At 33.0% G+C, this 26,615-nt stretch overlaps 4 protein-coding genes and 1 pseudogene across 6 annotated transcripts; 3 read left to right on the plus strand and 2 right to left on the minus strand.

Annotated features, from left to right (window-relative positions):
- Window positions 1-2,169: 2,169 nt before the first annotated feature.
- Window positions 2,170-4,267, plus strand: LOC107608527 (putative cyclin-A3-1). Its single transcript, XM_016310295.3, has 7 exons — window positions 2,170-2,648; window positions 2,738-2,970; window positions 3,080-3,155; window positions 3,258-3,368; window positions 3,460-3,609; window positions 3,687-3,821; window positions 3,903-4,267. Exons 1-7 carry the CDS (start codon window positions 2,406-2,408, stop codon window positions 3,966-3,968), a joined length of 1,014 nt encoding a protein of 337 aa, XP_016165781.1. The 5' UTR covers window positions 2,170-2,405; the 3' UTR covers window positions 3,969-4,267.
- Window positions 4,268-6,480: 2,213 nt separating this feature from the next.
- Window positions 6,481-10,862, plus strand: LOC107606385 (putative zinc transporter At3g08650). Of its 2 annotated transcripts, none has more exons than XM_016308451.3 (6): window positions 6,481-6,812; window positions 7,107-7,830; window positions 8,301-8,585; window positions 8,767-8,895; window positions 9,335-9,432; window positions 9,651-10,862. In XM_016308451.3, exons 2-6 carry the CDS (start codon window positions 7,351-7,353, stop codon window positions 10,459-10,461), a joined length of 1,803 nt encoding a protein of 600 aa, XP_016163937.1. In that variant the 5' UTR covers window positions 6,481-6,812; window positions 7,107-7,350; the 3' UTR covers window positions 10,462-10,862. The 2 variants fall into 2 exon arrangements, with proteins under 2 accessions (XP_016163937.1, XP_016163938.1); XM_016308452.3 differs by having other exon boundaries at window positions 7,168-7,830.
- A 484-nt stretch (window positions 10,863-11,346) lies between these two features.
- Window positions 11,347-12,447, minus strand: LOC107607966 (protein RETICULATA-RELATED 3, chloroplastic pseudogene; annotated as a pseudogene).
- Window positions 12,448-13,231: 784 nt separating this feature from the next.
- On the minus strand, window positions 13,232-17,842 carry LOC107606386 (WD40 repeat-containing protein HOS15-like). Of its 2 annotated transcripts, none has more exons than XM_088493542.1 (14): window positions 17,673-17,842; window positions 16,881-17,026; window positions 16,397-16,757; window positions 16,204-16,298; window positions 16,060-16,106; window positions 15,530-15,680; window positions 15,286-15,349; window positions 15,004-15,162; window positions 14,806-14,927; window positions 14,606-14,680; window positions 14,278-14,331; window positions 14,125-14,198; window positions 13,939-14,013; window positions 13,232-13,718 (listed from the first exon to the last, which is right to left on the minus strand). In XM_088493542.1, the coding sequence occupies exons 1-14, from the start codon at window positions 17,731-17,733 to the stop codon at window positions 13,499-13,501; spliced, it is 1,704 nt and encodes a 567-aa protein (XP_088349668.1). In that variant the 5' UTR covers window positions 17,734-17,842; the 3' UTR covers window positions 13,232-13,498. The 2 variants fall into 2 exon arrangements, with proteins under 2 accessions (XP_088349668.1, XP_088349669.1); XM_088493543.1 differs by having other exon boundaries at window positions 16,397-16,765; window positions 17,673-17,818.
- A 567-nt stretch (window positions 17,843-18,409) lies between these two features.
- On the plus strand, window positions 18,410-19,217 carry LOC107606387 (MFP1 attachment factor 1). Its single transcript, XM_016308455.3, has one exon. It carries the CDS (start codon window positions 18,519-18,521, stop codon window positions 18,990-18,992), a length of 474 nt encoding a protein of 157 aa, XP_016163941.1. The 5' UTR covers window positions 18,410-18,518; the 3' UTR covers window positions 18,993-19,217.
- Window positions 19,218-26,615: the final 7,398 nt, after the last annotated feature.

The following is a 26,615-nucleotide window of genomic DNA, read 5'->3' on the forward strand; positions in this document are numbered from 1 at the left end:
TCGGTTCCCAAGGGCCGTCTTAGTACTCACTAGTTTGGAGAGCAAATTGGCTCTCGCCTTTCATTCCCGGTGAATGTGTTGGACGATTACTTCGTCAAATCCGACCATAAATCCTTTGACTTTGGATAAGTACTGTTGCAGCAAGGGATCTCGTGTTTGGTAGTTTCCGTTTACTTGGCAGCTAACCACTTGGGAGTCGCTGCAAACTTATAGTTTGTTCGTCCCAACTTCCCTTGCCAGTGTCAATCCAGTCAAGAGGGTCTCGTACTCGACTTGGTTGTTGGAGATCGAAAATTCGTACCGAATGGATTGTTCGATAGTGATCCCATTCTTGTTTTTCAATATTATCCCTGCACCTCCGGAATTGGTGTTTGATGAGCCGTCGACGTGGAACTCCTATGACTCTAGGGGTTCACTTCCAGGGATCATTTTGGCAACGAAGTCCGCCACGGCCTGAGCCTTAATCACGCTCCTGGGTTCGAATCTTATCTCGTATTGGGATAGCTCGACCGATCGGGCTAGCATCAGTCCTGTCAGGTCTAGCTTTTGGAGCACTTGCCTTACAACCTAGTCCGTTCGGACCGTAATGGGATGACTTTAGAAGTATTATCGGAGGCATTGGGATGCCATGAGTAGCGCATTTCGGTATTTTGGAAGACTTTGCTTATGAAGTATAATGGGCTTTGTGTCATTTGGTCGTCTTTCTGGACAAGTGCTGCTGCTAACGCCTATTCGGTTATGGATAAGTAGAGGACATGGTCTCTCCTATTATGGATTTTGAGAGTATGAGTGGTTTCGCCAGCACTCTTTTGAAGTGTCGGAAGGCCTCCTCACACTCGAACTACCAGTTGAAGCTTATGCCATTTTTCATGAGTTTAAAAAAGGGATGACTTTTTGGGCCAATGCTCCGAAGAATCGCGAGAGGGCGGCAAGTTATCTCCTATAGTTTTTGGACATCCTTGAGGTTTGCTGGGATGCTCATCTCGAGAATGGCCCTACACTTTTTCTGGTTTACTTCTACTCCGCGCTATGTGATCATGAAGTCCAGGAACTTCTCAGCTTCCATCCCGAAAGCCCATTTTGTGGAATTTAGTCTCTACACTCATTTGGGATTGACATTTGACACTGTTTCCGAACACATCAGCAGACAGGGGTGGCAAAACGGGTTGAACCCGTCGGGCCGATCCGCTAAACCCGCTAAAAAAGGCGAGTTGGGCTAGGATTTGGAGCTCGCCAAATTAAAAAAATCCACCAAACCTGCACCGCCAAAATGGCGGGTTTTGGCGGGGTGGGGCGGGCCGGTTCGCGTGGGCCAAAGATTTTTATTTTTCTTTCTTTTATTAAATAAAAGAGTGATTACTATTATAAAATTAATAATTATAGAATTTTCAAACACTTTTTTTATTCTTCTTTTAGTTATTAACTTCATTTATTTTATTTTACAATTTCGTATATTTGTTTAAATGATGTGACTTATTTTTTAAAATAAAGATGATTTTATTGACAAATATTATTTTGAACAATTTTATTGAAGTTAAAAATAAAAAAAATATAGTGAAAAAAATTATATTATAATTTGACTATTTTTTATTTGTATTTGATTTTTTAATTATTTTTTTGGTTAATTTTAATGAATTTTATTTAAAAAAAAAAAAGAGTCAAGCGGGCTAGCCCGCTGATCCGCCAATCTGCCATAAAGCGGGCGCGGGCTAGCATTTTGAACCCATCTTAGTTGGCGGGCCTAGGCGGGGGTGGGGGTGGTTGGGGCGGGCCGGCCTGCTTTGCCACCCCGACAGCAGATAACCGTTTGTTATCCAATAACAGGAGTCGATTTGTCTATTTTTCCTAATGGCTGGTGACTTAGTTGAGGTTTAAGGATGATTAAAGTGCACTATGTCCTATAAAAAAAGGTCAGAATAAAAAAAGGGTCAGGATCGAATAAGATATTTATCCTTTATTCTATTATTTTTAGTCTCTAAATAAATATTTTTTATTATACGTTACACGCATTTGAATGTACACTTTGTAAAAATTGTATAAAATCTCCAAGTAAATTTTGAAGAGTTTACCAATTACCATGAATTGGGTGACTTAATTCTAAGAGAAGCGGAAAAGAAGCGCGCCGTCCCCGCCATATATGAAAAACACCAAAACCAAATCTCACAAAACACACTCTAAAACCGAAACCGAGTAGCGGCATTTCAAACCCAAACCCACTTTTCCTTTTTCAGAAAAACACTTCACTTTGGCGCTCTTCTAATTCTTAATTATTATTAACATGTTCCATTATTTTAACATCACAATCCTCAATCCCCACTCCACACTCCACACCATCGGATCCTTCTTCATTCTTCTCTCTGTGGCTCTTCTCTTCTCTGTTCCAATACGTACCACTCTTAACGGAGATGGAGACACGCGCCGCCACAAAGAGAAGAGCCACCGCCCCCACCCAACTCGAGATTCAGCACCTCAAGAAGCAGCGTGTTGTCTTGGCCGAACTCCCCAATTTACCCAACCTCATTCAATCCCCCATTAACAACAGGAAACCCCATTCCACCATTGAAGCAAAATCACTCAAGTTCCACGATCCCAGTCTTATTGACGCGCCTTATGTTGCCGACATACATAGCTATCTTCATTCAATGGAGGTTGGTATCGCCCTTTTCTTTTATTTTATTTTCTTCCTTCATTCTGGTGTGTCAATTTTCTTAGATTTGGATGCTCTTTTTCTTGTCAGATGGAGAAGAAGAGAAGGCCAATGGTTGATTACATTCAAAAAGTTCAGAAAGAAGTTACCGCTAACATGAGAGGTGTATTGGTGGATTGGTTGGTAGAGGTTGCAGACGAGTACAAGCTTCTCTCAGAGACTCTTTTTCTCTCTGTTTCTTACATTGATAGATTTCTATCTATAAACCCTGTTTTTCGATCCAAGTTTCAGTTACTCGGTGTTTCCTCCATGCTCATTGCATCGTAAGCATTCATTCAACGCCTTTTCTTTATGCTTTATCTTATCAAACTTCATAATTCTAATTAATTAATTAATTAATTAATTATTGTCTTTCCGCTTCTCAATGTTCAGGAAGTATGAAGAAATCAACCCTCCGAATGTAGAGGAATTCTGCTACATCACTGAAGATACATACACGAAATCACAGGTAAATTTAAAAAAATAAATGTGCTTTGTTAATTCTCATTGCTTCAATTTCTTGGATCTTGTTTTGTTCTTTGTCAATCCTCACTCAATTCTTGTTTTGCAGGTTGTACGGATGGAAGCTGAGATACTCAAATCCCTAAAATTTGAAATGGGGAACCCTACTGTTAAGACCTTCCTATCTATGTATTCAGGAATTGCTTCTGTAGATAAAAAAGTAAGCTTGGTTCTACTTTCTGATTTCAAAACCTCTTATTACATTGAATTAACACTAAGTCTCTACCTTTTCCTTTTTCCTCTTGTGTCAGATTAAGCATTCTCAGGTTGAATTTTTGAGCTGCTATCTTGCTGAGCTAAGTCTTTTGGACTATGATTGTGTGAAATTCTTGCCTTCTATGGTAGCTGCTTCGGTTATATTTCTTGCCAGATTTATTATCTGGCCTGTGGTGCATCCTTGGGTAAGTATTTGACTCTCTTCTACAAGAAGTTAGGTTCTGTTGCTCAAGGCACTTATTGAATTTACTACATTTTGCAGACTTCATCCTTGCGCGAATGCTCCGGTTATACATCGCTTGAACTTAAAGAATGTGTTCTGATCTTACATGACTTGTATTTGTCGAGAAGGGCAGCATCTTTATCAGCTGTTCGGGAGAAATACAAGCAGCACAAGGTGATCACCTTTCCTTTCTGTTTGTTTTTGTTATGGCAAATTGAGTAACACTAACTCTTGATGCTTTTGTCACTGTAACAGTTCAAATGGGTTGCAAATCTGTCTTCCCCACCAAGTATACCAACTTCTTACTTTAGAGAAGAGTGATGCAGTAAGAGTACCTCATTGAATTTGTTAAGTGGTGGGAGGTTGCTATGCTCCTCACAAGGTGCATGGCATTTTTATCTATGCTATGAAAGGAGCTATTAATTTGGCATTTGGCTATCAACTTCATTGGACCAAACACCATTGGGATTGGGATAGTGAATGGTGCTCAACCGCATGGATCTCAGCATATGGCACAACACAGGCCAAATCATTAAACAGTCGCATGCAAAAGTGTTTTTCCAATTTATTGGTAGCGGATTCTTTGATGATAAAATAATTCATTATTCATTAATTGATTACTTTCATAGATTCATAGTGTTGAAATGTTTGCTCTTCAATATGGATTCTCCAAAGTTTGAGAATACGATATTTTCCCTCGGGTGAGATGATTTCACTAAATAATTTAACATCAAGAAAATATGTTGGCAAAAAGTTCGAAGAAACATGGAGCTAATACTCAATGGTTCTTGAAATTGCAGACCAAATTCAAATTGCACCCTCAAATTTCAATTAGCCAACAAGGATTCTCAGATTTAACATTGTGACTCGTGTTAGTTTCCGAGCTCATTTTTATTAGTGTGAACTGACAATAGAAATGAAAAACAGTTATATGATATAACAATTTTGGTTTAGGCTCGATTTAGTTCCTTTGATTGAGCATATAAGAGTTCCAAATTTTCCAAATTGATATGTCATTGTTGTCTTTGTATGTTGGGAAGTAGTAGTCAAATTTTTAGGAGCTCCAGTAGTAGTCAAATTTTTAGGAGCTCCACATGGTCTTAGTCACATAGAATTTGAGTGAGGACTCCAATTTAGATAAAGGCGAGAAACTTTTGCACTAGTGTGGTTGTGGGATGTGTCTTGTGTTTTGTTGATCTTAGACCATAATTTTAAAAGGAAAATGCTAATTGTCTTTTAACTTTCAACCTTTAATTAGTTTTCTAATTTAAATAATATTATTTAATTAAATTTTAATTAGAACATGTTGATAATTAAAATTAATTTAAATTTTAAATATTAAATTTTTTTTAACTTTCTATCCATCTCATAAAGTAGTTACTTTATCAATTTTTCTCTCCTACCTTTTTCTCTTTCTCCTATACATTCTTCTCTCTCGTTCTTCATAACAAATTCAATTTAAGAGTACTACTCCTCTGCAAGTAAATTTATTACTTCATACTTAATATTTTATTATTATTATACTTCTTTTTAAATTTATAATTCTGTTCTAAATCCAAAAAAAATTCATAATATCTTTTTAATATTATCTGATTGATTGATTATTTGTTAGTTACATTTTTCTCATTTTTAATATTTTCACGTTTTGAAGTACAGAAATAAAAGAATATGCGAGTGATTTAATCACTTAGTCGTCTAAATATTTAGTTTGCGAATTTGGTTATGAATGATTCACAATAAAAAAATTAATGACTATGCAAAAGAAAAAATTGTTGCGGAAATAAAAATTAATTTTTTTAATATCTTATTCGATAAAAACTCATCTAATATTTTTTATTTTTTATTATTAGTTAGATTTTTTCATTACTTATATATTTGAACATTAACGTTTTTAAAATTATTAAAATTTATGTTCATAAAATTTGTTTTTTTTTTTTATTTATAACACATAAAATTATCAAGTTATATACAAAACATTTTTAAAATACATCCAAAATCATAAGTCTAACATTTAAATATAAACGTTAAAAATAAAATTAATTTTTTTGATATCTTATTCGATAAAAACGCATTTAATATTTTTTATTTTTTTATTATTAGTTGAATTTTTTCATTACTTATATATTTGAACATTAACGTTTTTAAAATTATTAAAATATATGTTCATAAAAATTATTTTTTTTTCAATTATAACACATTTAAAATTATTAAATTATATACAAAATATTTTTAAAATACATCCAAAGTCATAAATCTAAAATTTAAATTTAAACGTTAAAAATAAAATTATTTTTTTTATATCTTATTCGATAAAAACATATCTAATATTTTTTATTTTTTATTATTAGTTAGATTTTTTCATTACTTATTTAAACATTAACGTTTTTTAAATAATTAAAATGAATAATTAAGTTAAATTTTTTAGATCTTATTCAATAAAAATATATCTAATATATCTTATCATAGTATTATTTGAAATTTTTATTATTTATTTGAGTATTAGTATTTTTTATTTTAAAGTATTTATTAATTTTAAAATTAAAATTTTAAATTTTATTCAATTTGATTGTTAGATGTATATTTAAATTATAATTTATTAATAATTAAAAAAATTAAAACTAAAACAAAAATTTTAAAATTTAAAATTTAAATTTTAATTTTATTTAGTTTATATTTTAAATATATATTTAATTTTTATTAATAATAAAATTATTCGAATATAATTTTAGTGATTTATTTTGTTTATTATTTTATTATAAAATAGTTATTCTAATTAAATTACAATTGAATTGATTAAACTAATAAACTAATAATTAAAAATCGGTCTGAGAACTAAGAAGACAAGAGACAGCGTATAAGCTTGCAAACTGCAATGCGTTTTCTCCGTGCGTTAAGTCGCTGGTTTTCGGAACCCCTGAAAACTGAAATTTAATTTCTAATTTCCCTTTCCCTTTCTAGTCACTGTTGACAAAGCAAGAAGATAAACATCGTCTTCTCTCTTTCAATTCCTTCCTTTTTAACCTCAATTCTCATAATTCTCCCTTCTTCTACTCAATTAGGGTTTCCATTTTTTCCACACTCTTCTTATTTTTACCCTCTCACTTCTTTTTAATCCCATTTCGTATATCCTTTTTCTCTGCCGCTTTGCAGCAATGGCCCAATCATGTATGTGATTCTCACTTTTCTTCACCTTCTGCAACTATTGCTTAAAATTTCCATCCTTTTTAGAGGGGGAAAAAGCTTTTTTTTTTGGATTTTTTTAGAGGGATGGGGGGCTGTTTGAGATAATGACTGAATTGTTGGTGGTTTAATTGGGTTTTAGATATGAATTGTATATGATATGATATATTATTGGTTCTTCTTCTATTTGGGAAATAAATTACACTGCTTGTCCATATTATTAGAATTGGAATTTGAGTGTGTGTTAATAATTCCTTTTTCATTTTCTTGTGTGTGTAGGTAGGATGGCCTTAAATTGCTAGTACCCTGTATCAATTTTCAGCTGCATTATGCATTTCAGGTGACTTTTTTGAATTGCATTGAGTTTGATGATGATATCAACAACTGCTTCCTCAATTAAGCTGGTTGAAGAAGCTTGTGTTGTGCTTCCTCCATTGGCTATGGAGTTGTAGCTTTTGGAGGATTTTGATTTGGGGCTGGTGGCATAAAGAGTGTGACAGTTTTATTTGGGTAGAGGGGTTAAATGTTGCACATGGCTCCAAATCTGAAGCTTAGGTTATGCGTTACCTTGTTGTTTTTAGTCTTAAGCGTTCTTCTGTTTGTCATTTCAAACGCCGAATCTGAAGGAGTTTCACAAATAGTTAGATCTGCCCCGGATAAGGATGTAGGAGCCAATGTATTTGATGGAACTGGTGAGGGTTCCTTTAAGTTTGAGGATGGTAATACTATGAAGACTAATAGGAAGGGTGGAAACAATAGAGTTTCTATTTCTACAGTCGCATTATTTACATTGGCAATGGCAGCTGCCACTGGTTTAGGTGCTGTGCCCTTCTTCTTTGTGGAGCTTGATCCGCAGTGGGCTGGATTGTGCAATGGAATGGCTGCAGGTGTCATGTTAGCTGCAAGCTTTGACCTCGTACAGGAAGGGCAGGAATTTGGCGCGGGAAATTGGGTTGTCACTGGGATTCTATCTGGAGGAATCTTTATTTGGCTATGCAAGAAGGTGATAATCAATTTTTGTGTTAATCATTTCATATTATATCAGGGGAGCAGATCCTCACAGTAATAACTTTACCATGTCAAATGTGAGATTTCAACATTGATGACAAGGTCAGCCCTTGTACGATTAATGGAGGAAATCTACACTTGACATATACCAATTGAGAGGATCCATTCGGATTGTTATCACTATCTTTCTACTTTTAGCATAAAAGAAATTATATGCCCGGTGTAACTGTGTGCCTCTGTTTACTGATACCTATCTTGATACTCAATGTTGAATCGCTGAGGCTGTAGTGATAGATTGATAAATTGATCATTAGTAAAAGGTATCATGGGCAGCTTCTTTTGTTTTCCAGTTTCTTCTCAAATGCTCTTTTTTTTATACTTGCAGTTTTCTTGAATTTACCTTAGCGGTCTGTCTTGGTTTTATAATGATCTCATTTGTATCTTGTATAATCTCTCGGGTTTCAGTTTCTTGAGCAATATGGGGATGTAAGCATGCTGGATTTAAAAGGTGCAGATGCAGCTAAAGTTGTTCTTGTGATTGGAATAATGACTCTCCATTCTTTTGGGGAGGGATCTGGGGTTGGCGTCTCTTTTGCTGGCTCAAAGGGTTTTTCTCAAGGCCTGTTGGTAACTTTGGCTATTGCTGTACACAACATACCAGAGGGATTAGCGGTGAGCATGGTGCTGGCATCAAGGGGTGTCTCTCCACAAAATGCTATGTTGTGGAGTGTAATTACTTCTTTACCTCAGGTGCATCTTTAAAATCACTTTTGAATTATATAATATAACTTTGCTTGTAAATTTTGGTCTTTGATACGCACTCTTTCTTGAAGTCACAAAAGAGTAGGCATATAACTCTATAGTCTACTGCAAATGTTTAACCTTGTCTTTGACTTTAGTTGCTTAACTTCTTATTCAAATGTTGATGCAGCCAATTGTAGCTGTTCCTTCATTTATTTGTGCTGATGCATTCAGCAAGTTCCTTCCTTTTTGTACTGGATTTGCTGCTGGATGCATGATTTGGATGGTTGTTGCAGAAGTTCTTCCTGATGCATTCAAGGTTATTAGCAATTTATTATTTTACACAATAGATATTTTCATCTGCATTGTCCTCTTTTTTGGGATGCGGATGTCATGAACGAAGTCTCCTAAAACCTCAGCAATCAGGTGAAGGCTCGACTGGCTCATGAGATTTTTAGTAAGCTTGCAGTGACTAGAAATTTATGGGGGAAAGAAGAAAAAGGGACAAGAGAAGACTTGAATTATTGATGTGAGATGATTTGTTACATAATATAATTCTTTTCTTTATACTAATAAATAATTTAGGTCTACTTCAACTCAGCCTACTAGCATAACATCTCTATACAAATGAGGGATCCAAATAACTTCACTAGGAAGCATAAAATGTGCTGGGTGGGGATGCAAATGGAATCTGTCCGTCAAGTCCTACATGCTTTATAGATATGCAATATTAATTTCTCTTCCCTTTTCAATTTCAGGAAGCCTCAGCTTCACAGGTTGCATCAGCAGCAACCCTTTCTGTAGCATTCATGGAAGCTCTAAGCACCTTATTTCAGAATTTCACCCATGACTACAAGTGAGTTTGCTGAATTTTTTTATTTTGTTGAGGACAGGTTCCTATTGGGGTATCAACTGTATTATTTTGTTTGGATTCTGGCTTGGACAATTAGTATTGATCATCCATCCTTTGCTAAAATTTGAAAACAAATACTGCAAAATAATGGAATTTCTTTCGTATTCTGTCTGCTATCTTTTTCGTTTTCCTTCCCTGAATTTTGATTTCTTTTTTTACAGCTCTGAGGATGCTTCTGGTTTCTTTGTCTCACTACTTTTTGGCCTGGGGCCATTACTTGGTGGAGTTATCCTGGTTGCATTTGCTCTTGCGTTTCATCTCCAGCATGCTCTCCTTATGGGCACGGGTTGTGGCATTGCCTTTGTTCTTGGAGCCTGGCGACCAGTGCAGCTTATTTTGTCTTCAAAATTAGGACTTATTCCCATTATGTTGCTCCTTGCAATGGGGGCTGCATTGGTCCATTTTACGTCCTCAAGTGTATTGAAGATGGCATCCAAAAAAGCCTCGGGTGGTGACTTGCCTACACTTACAGGCTTCCCACTTAGTGTTCACACCCTTCAGTCATTCATATCATGCGGTGCAGTCGCTTTTCACGCTTTGGCAGAAGGACTAGCATTGGGAGTGGCTGCACCAAAAGCATATGGACTTGGCCGTCACATGGTCCTTCCGGTCTCCCTACATGGGCTCCCCCGAGGCGCAGCCGTGGCTAGCTGCATCTTCGGTGCCACAGATAGCTGGCATGGTTCCCTTGCCTCCGCCGCCATAATTGGATTTATGGGTCCAATATCAGCAATAGGGGCTATCCTCACCGGTATTGACTATAGTGGCCTTGATCATATAATGGTTCTTGCTTGTGGTGGATTGATCCCGAGCTTTGGAACTGTAGTTAAGAGAGCCCTTAGTTTGGATAAGAGGAAGAGCACATGTGGCCTCATTCTTGGTATGGGGTTTGCTACCTTGTGTCTAACTTTCACTAGGTTGGTTTGCTTGCATACACTGTACTGCAATTCTGCACCTGAAGCTGTAAGATAAGAACACAACTATGCTTCATTTCGTGCAAGATTGATTTCTAATGTTCCTGCAACTGCAATATGCATTTCTTTAGTTCAATGTCTGAAGACATAGCTTCACAAATTTGGAGAGATTGTCAATGAAGGATGTGGAAAGAGAGAGGTCAAAGATGAAATCAGATTTACAATTGAGCCAAGTTTTCATTTAGAACATGTCCCTTATGTAGAGTTTTTACTTGTATATATAGTTTTACCAAAGGTGGAAATGGTAATTTTTTCTTCTTTTTAATCCTCTCTCAATAGGTGTTGTGACATATAGATCTGATATTTCATGGTGCTGATGGCCCATTCGCTAATACTATAGCATCTTGTGACTTTTGATATATCATGATATATGAATTCTCGTGTTTCCTTGACCATGTTTAAGAAGATCTATGTAGTAGTTTGTTACTGTGTTAACAATACATAAAACAAATTAATAAATTGTATACCAACCAAATGTCTGACTTCACTTAGCAAGATAAGGTTTTGTTCTGGTAGTATACCAACCAAATAAGGTGTTATATATGCACAATTATTTCCGCTAGTACCTATGTGAAAGTGCACTTGGTGAAATTGCTGCTGCAAAATTGGAGTTTTCTTTTTCAATTTGTTCTGAAGTTAATACTTAATACTCCCACCATATTAATGAGAGTAGATTTTTGTGTTGGTTGACTTGATAAGATGATGTTACAGAATGGGTGTTTTAAAAGACTAATTAAGTTATAGGTAGGTAGATGTCACTTTAAGTCAAAAAAATACATCCAAAGTTGACTGCAAGGGAACAATGTTAATTGAATGAGCTAAAAAACAAAAATGTAACCTGCACACCAAAATGCCACAAAATTTGGATCACACATTATCAATATCTCAAATCTACCCTTTTTCATTTACTCACTTATTTTGGTGCTACCTCAAAAGTTTTCTCAAAGTTATGACATTCGGATGATAGTAACAATAATAAGAAAAGAAGAAAATGAAAAGGACCTACAGAAAACTCAGAAGAAAAGCCTCTCCCAACAACCCTTCACAAAAGGTTTAAAAAAGATAGATAAACTACTTGGAAAACAAGCAACAACATGAGAGTGATTTTCAGAATCACTTTGATGATGCTGATTGGTTACTGCTCTGAAATTCCTCTTCCCTTTCCACCAACTTCTCCTTCTCAGAAGCAAATCCAATCTCCACAGTAGTTTGTTCCTTTTGGTGTTTACCACCACCAACACTTTGTGCTCCTGTTAACCTTGCCAACACCACAAAGGACATTGTTGACCATCCTCAGAACTAACACCCATACAATGTTTGGTACCTAAAGTTGCTGCTGAATCCCATGTGAGCTGCCCAAGTTAGAGCATTCAACATTGTAGGTGGAGGCTTATTTGGGGTCCATCTTCTTCCTCATCGCAATCAACCCATTTGAGAGAGTAGTTCCAGCTAGTCCAGCTGCGAATCCGATGGAGGCAAAGATGGTTCCTTTGTATCACCAAGGTTCCAAGCCATGTGACTCTTGGGGCAAGACGCGAAAATTGACCGTAATTGTGATGAGGAAGTTGACATGGTTGGTGCCAATAGGTACATGAGTGTGAAATTGAGGATTGAACCAACAAGGATTGAGAAAACAAAGTCAAGCTCATTCAACCCGAAAATTCGGCCTCGAAGCCATGTCACCAAGAACACAAGCACTAACACCAATCAACTCCTCCATCAGAACCTTGAATGGAAATTGGGGATCAGCAGCTACCCTTGATCTCCATCCATTAAGCAAAAGACCAAGAGGCCCAAAAGATGATGAATCACTATGATCCCCTTAATGACCCCAACTTCTACCATCACCGCCACCGCTGCCGCCACCACTTCCACCATGTCCAATCCCATTTCCCCCATCACCTCCAGCAGAGGAAAGTTTCAACCTTGGTGGTACTAGTTTGATGGGATACAAAGATTGATTCTGAGGCTGAGATGATGGTGATCATGAATTGATGATGATGTTAGGAAAACAGAAGGTATGATAGACCGTTGTTAAGAGATGGTATGGTCTCTTTATTTGGACAAACGGTGAGCTAGAAGGCATGGTTAGGAAAATTGAATATGAAAATAATGTTCACTACGGGAGCATCAATTTAGTTTGTAGGATTAACATCAAGAAAATATGTTGGAGAAAGTTCGAAGAAACATGAGATGAGGTGGAAAAAAAAACAGAATTGAATGAAGCTTAGACCAGCTTACACACATTTTATTATCACAATTTTTTTCAATCTTTTTCAAAAAATTTTCTTAAATTTCTCCAACTAATATTTTGCTGATATTTTGATTGTAAATTTTAATAATATTATTGTAAAAAAATTAATTTAATAGTTATATTAATTTATTTTTATTTTAATTAGTTATCTCAGGATTATAATAAAAATCAAAGTAAAAAAGAAGAATACTTTAGTTCTTATATAAAGTTTAGGATGCAAAAACTAATATAAAATTACGTTTTATAATAAATAGACCATAAATAAAATCCGGGATAGGTTTCCCACTGAAACTGCTCTTAGGTGATGAGGCAGGGAAATACACCGAAAAAGTGATCAGGATCAGTGTCAATAGACACGAGTCACATACATACATACATACATACATAAAATACCACGTCACCACAATCCCCCATGGCTCCATCCAATCAAGAATCACACTGAGATTTAATTTTGAAAACCCAACAGATCACAGTTAATCTATCCAAAAAGAAGTCACCAAAAAAAAATCCATCCAAAAAGAGAATTTGTAAGTCCCATTTAAACGCACTTGGTAATTGTTTGTAACATAAAATAAAGAAACCATATACAACATTATGGGCGTGCCAAAAAGCATTTAACGAAGCAAAAGCTACGATGGAAGCTAGTTATTCTAATTCTACTTATAGTGGAAGAACTGAGCCAACTAAATTACTAAGCCATGTGCAACAGTTGTAACAGGAAGTAATAGTACAGGGGAATAAATATACTACTGAATAATTAGTAGCAAGTTAACATTAATCTCTACATTCGGAAATCCAAGACAGTAACTATATTGTTTGAAAAGCAAGCAGCAACTTTATCCCCGTCCTTGTTCCAACTAATTTCAAAGATCCCACCATTGCCAGCATATGTTTTCACAATTTTTCCCTCCTTGACCGACCATATATGCATGCATTTATCCATCGATCCACTAGCAAGATACTCACCATTTGGGCTGAATGCAATCGAATATACAGGATCCCTGAGAGTTTGTAACAGAAAGGAACAAATCAAAATGATGGGATAACATAACATCGATTAATTCTAAAAATTCTAAGTTTGCACTAATCCCGCATTTCCATTAACCAGGAATGCTTATAAACCATCCTCAGTTTTTAGTCATTTCATGTTAATAAGGTTTTAACATTTGTTCCTCGTCATATATCAGCATATGTAACTAATGTATGTATTAATTTCCACACCTGTGACCATTTAGGCTGTACAGTACTTTCCCTAGTTCCACATCCCAGAGCTTTACCGTAGAGTCGAAAGAGGCACTGCTTAAAACAATATCCAATTAGAGGCGGAACACCGAAAAATAAATAAATAAATAAATAACTCAGAATGTCTCCACGTTAATTATAATAAACAGTAGGAAGCATTTTTACCTTGCTAGTATTAATTGTTGATTGGGACTGCTAGAGCCAGAGCCTGCAGGGCTCCACCGGATTGTATATATCTCCTGAAGTAACATTGCTTTGTTAGGGCATAGATTCAAGGGGATAAATGGAAAGTGTACACATGGTCACATATTGCCATACCTTGACGTGTTCCTTCAAATCATGTATAAGCTTGTCCTGTTTCAGACTCCATATCTGGATCATAGTTTCATGAATAGACAAATGGATACTCATAAATACTAGGAAGCACAATGATAGTCAGGTTTACACTTAAAAGGGAAAATGCCCATCTATGGTTTTCATCTTAAACAAATAATCATAGTCCCTTAACTTTTTTAATAAATCTATAAAAAAGGCAATATATCTAAACAGAACTCTCTTCTAATTAACTACCCCACTGCCCTTCACTGGACAGTCTATTTTTTATGAATACAAAAGTACGCCAAACCAGTAATTTCCCATTGATTACTTTTGCAGTGTGATCGTCAGAGCAGGACGCCAGCAAAGTACCCGATGGATCCCATTTAATGGCATTAACTTCACCCTGAAACAACAGCATTTCAAACATTAGAGCAAGACTAAAGCAGTCACTGAATTCTCCAACATAACATTCTGCTTTTTTGATGGAAAGTTTCTATGTCAACCAACTGATTGAGCTGGAAGTGATACCTGATGCCCTGCAAAAGTTTTGATTGGTCTATTCTCTCCAACTTTGCATACATATATCATATTATCAGTGGAGCATGTTGCAAATGAAACACTGTTCCGCCAATCAACGTCAAGAGTGGGGGCTGAAAATTTGCAGAAGATTATGATTATAAAGAAAGCCATAAAAAAAATTATTCACGCATAAAAAGGCTAGCTTACCTGAGTGAAATTCAAATTGTTGTTTCCATTCCCCAGTCTTTATGTCCCATACAATAGCAGTTTTATCTACACTTCCACTAAGAAGATAATCCCCCTTCTTGTTCCACTTCAGGGAAAATATTGGACCTTTATGCTTGTTTAGCGTACTCTTCAACTCTCCTAAAGAATCTCAGATGCATGACTTCAATTGACATCATAGAATACAACTTCCATACTCACTAGTTGATGCATATAGATCATGACAAGAAACACATTTATAAAATAAAACAACAAAAGGCTCACCATCTTTAGTCCATATTCTTGCTTGCCCATCATAGGAACCAGTTGCCAATAATGTACCATCTGCCTGCATAACAAAAATCATGATGGAATATATTAGCTGGATTATAAGATGGATATACCAGTAAAGGAAGACAATGATCAGGCTTTCAGCCAAATGGTGTGGTACATGTCCCACTAGAGACACAGAGTTAACTCTATGAAGAAGCATGGCAAGAAGGCTACCACATTAATCCCCAAGACTCACATTCCAGTCAAGTGTTGTCACATCCTTGCTTTTTTCATTGGTTCTTCCTTTAAAATGCCTCAGCACCACAACATTTACTGGTTCATCATGCATGCAAGAGTTACAAGGTCCATCAGGTATTTTCCAAATTCGAGCCGTTGAATCACCAGATCTGCAATATTTTTTTTCCAAAAACTATTAGTTCAATCTCCAAACTTGAAATTGGTCAAGAGGGAGAAAGGGAAGCAAGGGGATAAAAATCAACATTGTTTGCCACGTGCTCACCCTGCATAAGTAGCACCAGAAACTGTGCCAATCACCATACAAAATTATGGATAATTTTAATACCGAACACTTTCATTGCACTACTAATTTATGAGAAATCACCTTGCATTGTACACATAAGCCAAGTTCAGTTGGTTGTTCTATGTCCTCTAACCATATCAACATGAAGAAAAAGAATATTATCTTGATTCAAAAGAGCATGCCTAAAGGGAGTGGGAGTAGACAATGACAAGAGTGTGTTTTCCTTATAAACTCATTATACTCACCCGGATGCGAGAAGAGAACCAGATGGATTCCATGCACAAGCAAAAACCTGTTAGGAATGAAATAGCTAATCAGTAAGTCCTCACATAACGTGAAATTACATAAGATCAATTAATGATGAGAAGAGAAAACAGATGAATCCAAACCTCCGATGTATGGCCTTCCAAAATTTTCACATCAGAAGATGGAATTTCATTATGCAGTGAAATGGAACTTTGGGAGATCTCCATGGGCTCAGGCCCTGCATGAAAGAAATACATTCACCCTTATCTGAGATGCTATCAATAATGACTGCTAGATTTTCAACTGCTAGATCTCCATAAGGCATTTGTATTTTACCTCCGCGTGCTTTACTTTCTAGATTTTCAACTGTAGTCTTATCTTCATGATTCTCAGCATGGTTCTGATCTTGGTGTTGTAGTTCTTTTTGTTCACACTTTTCTTGTTCTCTTTCCTTATCTAGCTTCATTTTCTCCAAACCTTGTTCATTTTCCCTTTCTTTCTTCTCTTTTTCCAATTCTTGAACGTGCTCCCGAGCATTGTCCTGAATTAAGTCATTCGTTATTTTGTTTGATTCATGCTTATTTTGACGTTGGTTTTCCTTTTTGGCCTTTACTATACTGTGCAGTTCATATGGGTCCTTTGTGATAAGATCAAGAGGCTGGATGAATGAAAAATCCTCATCCATGTCTGCATCGCTCTGGATACCTAACACAAACACCAATCAGCTTAAGGTCCTTAAGTATACATTATACACAACTTAATATGATCAATATCAACACGAGATAACATGAAACCCAATATCACAAAATAAAATTCTTACACCACTCAAGTTTGCTTCCAGCTCAAGATATTGAATTCCCTTCTGTATGAACGTAACAAGAGCACCAGGAGGGACCATGTTTACATCAATTATTGTTTTATCGATTCCTGCTTCATACCCAAATGCAAATGCTGAATGGGTAAAACCTGAAACAAGACAGTAATCAGAATACATGGAAGGAAACATGTAATTTGCAAAATAGTTAAGTTATTAATTACACATAACTTTAGTGGTGCCCACTCTTCGATTTTTTTATTTTTTATTTTTTCAAATAACACAAACGAGCAATGATTATATACAACTTTTTCCATTTCCTAGCAAAAAAAAAAAAAAAAAAAAGGTGATAAATCCTCTTAATGGTGCAGTTAAACTTCTAACTTTAATTTTTTACCTAGCTCAAAACTTCGCTTACATTGGTATGAATTCCAATTCACACAATATTCAAGGATAAACCAATACAAGTAACTGATATTTTGAATTCAGATGATATTTAAGTACAGAGGATTTAGCATTTCTAAAAACAAACCGAGGATAATAAATTGGCATTTACGATAATAATTTCCCTTCCAAAATCGCGGTTTTGGGATGATAATACGTACTAAGACATATACATGCTTGCGAAATTAACAATACTTTTTTTATTTATTTTTCTGTAAAGAGTGATAAAAAGACAAACTAGGAAAGAAAAACCATGTGTAAGAGTTCCTAACACAACACAAAAATCATTATGTAAAAATTTGGGAGGAGTAAAATTTAAAAATAAAAAGGAAGTTGATTAAGAGAAAGAATAACCTGATTCGTGAAGATAACGGAAGACTAAGTAGTTCAACTCAGAGGAAGAGATTGAGATCATAGTGGTGGATCAGTGTATATTTGTTGAGGTTAAATCTTCACTCTCTTCCAATGAACACTGAACACAAAAATTGTACTTAGGCTCAGAAGAGAGAGAGAGAGAGAGAGAGGTAGCGAGGTGGTGGGTTGGGGATCGATTGTGATTGGGATTGTAATCGGGTCGGGACCCGATATCTGAATAGCAAGTCCGATTAGGAATCCTTACCCGAGTCAACAACACTTTGGCCCATATGTAATAAGGGTTGGGTTGGGCTGAATAGCAATGGATTTGTCTTTTTAGCCTTTTTCAGTTTTTGGAGAACAATTGATTATTAATTCCATTACACTTACACCAAATAAAAAGTGGAGTAAAAGAAAAGAAAATGCAAAAATGTAGATGGTGGCACCACCACCGTAGATCTTACTTACAAGGTAATCTGTCACCGTTCAGTGGTCAATTCATTACCTCACAATACACCTTCCCCTCTCTAGATTCAAACGGTTCTCTCATTTAAATCAAAATTAATACCGTGATTATTTGAGTTTGTATATTACTATCAGGTCAAAATATAGATATTTAATTGCGTATTATTTAGAGTAATTGGATGTCTGAACAGTGTATTTAATTTTTTATTCTGAGTAGCCAGTAAAAACAAAATGTTAATTGAATAAAAAAGTGTGATATGTACTAGTGAACCATCCTTATCCTTGCTTACCTCAAAAAGCTACTAAGGGAGTGTAAAAGGAAACACTTCTTTAATTCGAAATCACAAATCTCCCAAAAACGAAAATTATACAACAACAAAAATGACCGACCCGGAAATCGCACCCGCAACCCCATCGGAGCCGCAGCAAACCTCCCATGACCAACACTCCAACTCCGCCGCCAAGCTTGGCCCCGGCGGCATCTCCTTCAGCATATGGCCACCCACACAGCGCACCCGTGACGCCGTCGTTAACCGCCTAATCGAAACCCTATCCACTCCTTCCGTGCTCTCCAAGCGCTACGGCACCATGACCCCCGATGAGGCCTCCGCCGCAGCACGCCAGATCGAGGACGAGGCCTTCGCCGCCGCCGGTGGCTCCGCGGCCTCCGACGACGATGGAATCGAGATCCTTCAGGTGTACTCCAAGGAGATCAGCAAGCGGATGCTCGACACCGTGAAGGCCAGAGCTAACACCGGTGCCGTCGCCGTCGATAACGGTGGAGCTCAGGCCCCTGCCTCCGACGTTACCCCTCCACCAGCCGCTGAGAGTGCACCAGCTGAGTCTGAAACCTAATCCTTTTGAGGATTATAATATGTTAGGGTTCCTTTGTCGAAGCATTATTATTGCTATATAAAATATTTTAATATTTTCTATTATGATCTATCTGTAGAACTATGTTTACTTTTTGTGCCACCAATCTCTATTATAAATTTTCACTTAGAACATCTCCGGTCCTTTTTGTTGCGTCACTTGTGTACAATATGAGATCCTCCTTAATTTCGTTTTATCATTTCCCTATATGTGTGTTGGCACCCTGTTTTCTTCTTTGCATTTGGTGTTTTTTTTATGCCACATGTTAATACTCTCGTTCATTTTTTAATTCCTTGAGCTTCTTCATCATTTTTATGATTAGAATCTGTCTTATTATTCCTGCTTTGGTTTAAAGTTTTACATATTCACATGACAAAGGGGTTTTGTTTCTATAATTCAGAGTTGCTACTTTAGGCATTTTGGTGAATTTTAGCGATCTTGAATGCATGCTCATGCTTAGTATATTTTGGTTTCAGCAGCTTAAATATTTTATATGATTTTAATTATTGAGTGCTTGGAGCATTCTCTTGTTGGCCTATTATGGTTTCATGGATTTTGAATGGTCAGAGTGATTTGCAGGGACATTATGCTAATTTTGTGTTTTGATTACACTTTACATTTCAATTATCAGAGTGATCTTGAAAGGGTAGAATGAATTATGAATTAACTTAGTATACAATCTTGATTCTTCGTCTCGTATATGTCATTTTGTGGTGCGTGCCATTTAAGTGCGTCATATTCCTTATTTGCTGTTCCTTTTATTAAAACATTTTGGAAACTGATCCAGCTTGGTTAGCTCAGGTGGTTTGACATTTGTTTCTTGTAAGGATTGGAGAATGAATCTTGTGAATAGGAGGCAAAAGAAACTGGAAGAGCTTTACCCTATACTGAACTGATCCAGCTTAAGCTTGATCAGCTGAAGTTCAATGGGTTTCAGATATTGATGGTTTAAAATAATAGAGAGGAATGTTATATCTGAATCTGATAAACTTAGAGCAGTTTGCTATTCCTTGCTTGGTTTGTAGAGTCTGTGCAGCGCCCTTGATTATGTCGGTATAAAACATGATTGGGGGCAATTGAGTTTTGGGATTCTTGGGAATTAAAATTCAAGAGACTCTAGGCTCAGCATTTGGGGTATCTAAGGTTCAATTGTCTTTTCCCTCTTGTATACTTTCTCCTCAGAATAATTGTTTCTTTTATCTTTTAGGTTTATTGAAAAATTATTGTATTTGTATATTAATTTTTCAATGAATCTAAAAAGTAAAAGAGATTTGAGAAGGAATGAGTATTATCTTTAACTCAGATGTATAGGATTTGAAAGGAGCTATGTTCTGGGTTTAGTTAATGGGAAGGGTTGGTTTGTCATGGTGTTTTATACCTTGAATTTTGTGGGGTGCTCCTTATGAAATTGAGGTGCTAGGATGGCCACCACATCCAAAGTTATTGGCAAGGAAAAACAGTGATCTGGCCATGTATTTTGGTGCAGCCCTGTTTACTGATTGCTGTCTCCCTGTCGGAAGAGCTCAGAATACTTGTCCTTGGGTTTGTTTAATGAAAACGTTGTACTCTTGTGCTACTTTCTGTGAGTTTAAATTCTGATGCCTTACCTTATTTTTCAGTCGGTAGTGAGGTACTAGTTCCTGCATGGATTGTGGACTATTCTATGTACCTTGTTTAGCATGAGATAACTCATCAGATTCTTGCATGTCTCGTATAGAGCACATACAATGGCGTCTCTTCCAGGTCCATGCTTTTCCTTTGCCCGTTCCCTGCCAGTCTCTCCTCCCCCGTTCATCAAAACATAGCTTTAGGATCAAAAATTTAGATTAGATTTTTAATGTCTTTTTGGCCAGATAATCTTTTTTCCCACGGTATTTCTCAATCTAGCAGGCTAATGACTAATTCGTCGCGGATCTGAACTTTGTTTATAAGTTTGTCGTTGACCAATGAGTTACTACATGTATAAGGCGATATTCGAACATTTGGTATTGGTATAATTACTAGACCAATCTAATTTTTTTTTTGGGGTCAGAGACCAATCCAAATTTGTCAATCAGATAGATTTTTATTGTTTAGGCTTCGTAATGTTTTTCATTTTTTTTCTTATTTTGTTTGGGAAAGGGAAGATCCGCCCATTCTTGTTTCTGGTCCAAAAACCCGCGATTTAACCATGCGGGCTGACCTAAGATAAATTGCGACGAGTTAATGTCAGCCCATAAACACTTTTTTTTTGTAGAGAACAGTCGTTGCAACAGATATCAGAAACATTCTTATTTGACCCGACTAGTACTTTTTAGAATAAAATATATTTTTTCTTCTTAAAATTTAATAAAAATTTTTAAAATATTTTTAAAATTTATTTTATTTTAATTTTGTCTTAAAAATTATTTATTTGCATCAAATGTATTTTTGAAACTAATTTTTCAAAAAATTTAGAACTAATTCAACAATAATTTTACAATTATAATTTTTAACATAAGCAATTGGATCTTAATTGTCAATTGATATTGCTAAATTGGTTATAAATTTTTAAAAAATTAGTGTTTTTTTCTGTAATTTTACAAAAATATAAAACTTTTAAAATTGCATCTTTGTCATGATATTATATATTATAGCACAAAAGATTTATAGAATTAAACTACTTTTACAAAAAGGTCGTAAGGGATAAAAGCCTCCGTCGACTAAGAAGAACAGGATCTCCGTAGATTAAAAATTTAAATAATAAATTTTTTAGTTATTATTTTTATGTAAAAGTGATTAATTTTTTTACTAATAATTAATTTTAACATTCATTATGAAAGAATTTAATGTATATACTTTTATATTTGATTAGGTGTTAAGTCATTTCCATGAGGCAAGCTCTTAGTTGCATTCAATTTGATTTATCATTCTTTCTTCTTTAAGATTTTTCTTCATTTTTCGACCATAATGAATACTTTTAGTGTAGTGTTTTTGGGAAATCCCCACCTTTCATTATGCTGTCCTTCTTTTGGACATCTTTGTATTTCATTTTTCAATAATTAATTTTTATACTTGTTATTTAACAATAATATTTTTTTCTCTTTATATATATAAAATATAATTAGATATTAGTATAAAAAATTTTATATTAATAGTTATAAAATTAATTCAAAATTAATTTTTTTGAAATAATTAAATCTTGATTCTAATTATTAATCATAACATTAGTATTCTCTATAAATTATATGTAATAAATATTTGAAAAAAGAAAAATAAAAATACCTTTTAAAAAGATAAACAATAAAAATTTAAAACTAAATAAAAGAAAACTAAAAAAGTATGCATATAATAATAATATATATTTTTATGTGAATAATATTGTGTGATTATTTTTTATTTATATTTAATTATAAATCTAATGTATTTCTTACAATTATCTTTAAAAGACAACGAGATTTTCAACAACAAAAAATTTGTCAATTTCAGTTGACTCTTAAAGAATAAATCAACAGTTTAATATACCATATAAGTTTATTCTGTTAATACAAAGAAAAAATATTGACAAAAAAATTAAATATTCTCACATAAATAAAGTTTAAAAGACAAAAAAAATAATTTTTTTTGATAATCTCGTTATCTTTTAAAATAATTATCAAAGACTGATTAAAATTTTTCTCTATTTATAATTAACTATAATTTCAACTTTCAATTAAAAGTTAATTGGATCTTACACAATGATCGATCGATAACACAATCATTTGACAAACTTGAGCATTTCCTTTTTAATAGTTTGTGTATAATCTTAAAAACAAGATTCCTTTCCCTCATCTAAAAATTAGATAATCTTGAGAAATGCTCATTATTTTGCCCAAAATAATAATAATAATGATAATGCAACCCCGATACTTCAAATTAGATGAAAGTTATTATTAATTTATTATGGCGAACGAAATTAATTAATTTGATTGAATTAACGAAATTTTCGGCAAAGCTTGCTTTAGATGATAAATTAATTTAGGAGGTCACTCAGATAAAGACGCCTAAAATGTTTTTTTTTTTAAGATGTTTCTATGTTATGTTTTAATTGGTTTCTGTATAATTTATTCAGTGTTCCTCATCACATATTATTAAATTCCTCAAAAGATTTTCTTTCCAGAAACAATAAAAAACATTTAATTTGGACTAAAACAAAAAAGATAATAAATTAACTATTAGATTTTTTTTTAAAGATTATTTACATAAAAAAATATATCACATTCATCAAAATATATATATATATATATAAAACAAGCTCTTAAAATTTTTATAAATAAAAAATACCTAATTTATATTCGTACAATATATAAAATAATTACTATATTATTATTATATTATATATTAAGATTCACTAATTTAAATTTTTTTTTATTTTTAATATAAGCATTAGAAATAAATAAAATTTTTATAACTAAATGTAGTGTAACAAATATATATAATATTAATTAGTTCTTAAAAAATTTTAAAAAAATAGTTTTTTCATTTTAGTGAAATAACTATTTATTAAAGTAGACAAATTAATTATTTTCTTCTCGTATACAATTTTTTTAAGACATAAAAGTAATTAATTAGGACATTGATTAAGATAATTAAAGTCACTATTTCATTAAAATTTTAATTTAAAGAAAAATCCTAGTTAATTTTGGTATAGAAATTTCGAATTTGAAAACAATGATAAAAATTATGTTGAATTTTGATTTATTTGATTCTCATTTAAATTAATCACTACATAAGTTAAAGTTCTGTTTTGAAGTTATATTCGAGCTTTAATCTGATTTTTAAATTTTCAATTTACTTAGTTTGATTTTTTAACTTAGGTATCCGTAACTCATATTAGGATTTTAAGTGTTTAGTTGAAAAAAAAAGGTAAAAAAAATTTCAATTATCACATCAAACAGTCGCTAGAATGTATAATGTAACAGTCGTTAGTCCATCTCACCATGTCGTTAACGATTTTGTGAGACAGTGACAAAAATAAGATTAGGAACCAATGTGAGTCATAACTATTAAGTTGTAAGACTAAATTGAGTAAATCGAAATTTTTGAAATTAGATTGAAACATAATTGTTAGAACCGAACCAGTGATCGAACCGGTCAAGCTATTGGTTCACTGGTTGAACCGATAAAATCGGTCTCACGTAAATATAAAATATAAAATAGTTAAAAACTTAAAATTAAAATTTAAAATACATATCTTCACTAACATTTTATGAAGAATCAAGTCTCAACTTCTAAAAATAACTAATATAAAAAAATCATAAAATTTTAATACTATAATAGTATCTTATTTTGACACAATAAAAAATAATTAATTCACAAAGCCTATCATCTAACTATAATATCAGTAGATTTTAACACTAACATCAAAACAAATAACCTTAATCACAATACTAGCAATAAAATAGATCAAGTAAATTAATAAATTTTTAGTGAAATTTATATTTATATTAATAATGGTATATAATTAAAATATAATTAATTTTAAAAATAGAAAAAAAATTTAAATTAAATTAGATATTTATGTATACTATATAATTAGTATTTGTCAAATATAATACTTAAAAGTGCAATGATTAAGTGGCAAGTAGAGGTTGCTTTTGCTCCAAGGTTCTTGGTTTGAGACCTTGTGGAGACATTTTAAAAAGATTTTGAAGCAGAGCAGTTCGGTTAGAACGGTTTGCACCGGTTTGTACCGGTTCTTACCGGTTCACACCAGTTTTATTCCTTAAACGGTCTAAAGAGTAAATCGAACCGAACTAGGATTCGGTTCTGGTCCGGTTCACTAGTTTTCTGGTCGAACCAGCCGATCCAGTTCGGTTTTTACAACCATGGATTCAAATACGAACATAATTTCAGAAACCAATAAGTATTATCTCTTTGTTGATAATTAAGTTGTTTTAATGGTAATTAAGATCTAATCATGGTTTATAATAAAAGAAGCATTCTTTTGCAATAATGAACCTATAGTAGTAGTTAGGGGTGTTTATAAATTAGATCATATCCATATAAATCTACAGTATTTATCCGTATTTGATCTGTAATTTGAGGATATGGTCTGATCTGTAAGATGATCGGATTGGATCGAATCGCATCTACACTCTAATAAGATAGAAGTAAATATGTTTACAAAAGTAAACAAAAAAATTATTGACTTTTTTTATAAAAATAAAATTTTTTAATATTTTTTATTTTATGGATATATTTGATATCTGATCCAAACATAAAAAGTGCGAATATCGAATTTGATCTAATGAGTTTAGTGCGGATTGGATCGAAATTTCAGCCATATCCCATCTGTAAACACCCCTAGCAATAATAACTAAAAAATTATAATAATTATATTTTTAACTAAGAGGAAGTGCCAAAAAAAAGTACTAAATACAAAAACATTTAATCAAATATTTAAAAAAAAAATTATTTTAAAACAGTTGGACTTTTTTTGCTTTTATATATATATATATATATATATATATATATATATATATATATATATATATATATATATATATATATATATATATATATATATATAATGTAATAATAATAATAATATGATAATTGTTTTATATATCACATAAATATGAACGTTTTTTTTCTATGATCTTAAGAAAGGTTTTGTAAGTCCCTAACTTTGTTATCGATTTTTGTAGTGTTAGCCCTCATATTATCAATTTGATTCATATATAATTCGGATGATAAATTATTTGGTGACGTGCTTCCTTTTTTACTGTGATATACTTGTTTATTATTATTATTATTATTATTATTATTATTATTATTATTATTATTATTATTATTATTATTATTATTATTATTATGTACATTAAAAAATAACAGGCCAAATTATTATCATAACATAATAGAAGTATGGAAGTTTATCATTCTTCTCTAATGGAGGAAACAAAATTCTTTTCAATAGTTTATTTAACGTTTAGTAGAATAAAAATAAATTTTATTAGAATAAAATTTAGTACGAGTTTAATATTTTTATTCATCATAAAATATTTATAGAATTACTCGTAGATAAATTTTGAAAAAAAAAACATAATTTTTAATTTTATTTTTAAATAAACTTTATTTTTAATTTTAAAATAAATTTTATTTTTATTTTTTAATAATATTAATTTTTTACCTTATATAATTATTTAATTATTTTTTAATCATATATAAATAAATTACTCTTAATAAGACTTTTTTGTGTTATTCAATTATTTTTTTAAAAAAATAATTAATTATTAAAATAATTAAACTTTCCACAACAAAAATAATAAAAAAAATTATGAACGAAAAAAATTAACTATCCTGATAATTTTTAATTTTTTGTATTTTTATTCATATTTTAATTATAAACATAAATTTAGTTATATTACTTATATATAGTTTCATTGTATTGTATTGTATTGCTTATAAAGTTAGATTATAATTATGACAATAGAATTGTTCTTGTATTTTTATATGTGTGACTAATTGGTGGTGTTAAAATATTACTCTTAATTATAAATAAGGTTTATAATTTAAAAAATCAAAGACTCAATTAAAAAGATACGAAAAAAATGATGTTACTCTTTAAAATAAAGATATTCAAAATTCAATTAAAAATTATTTAAA

The sequence above is a fragment of the Arachis ipaensis genome, chromosome B7 (assembly GCF_059453495.1).
Source record: "Arachis ipaensis isolate K30076 ecotype BB chromosome B7, ASM5945349v1, whole genome shotgun sequence".
Lineage (NCBI taxonomy): Eukaryota > Viridiplantae > Streptophyta > Magnoliopsida > Fabales > Fabaceae > Arachis > Arachis ipaensis.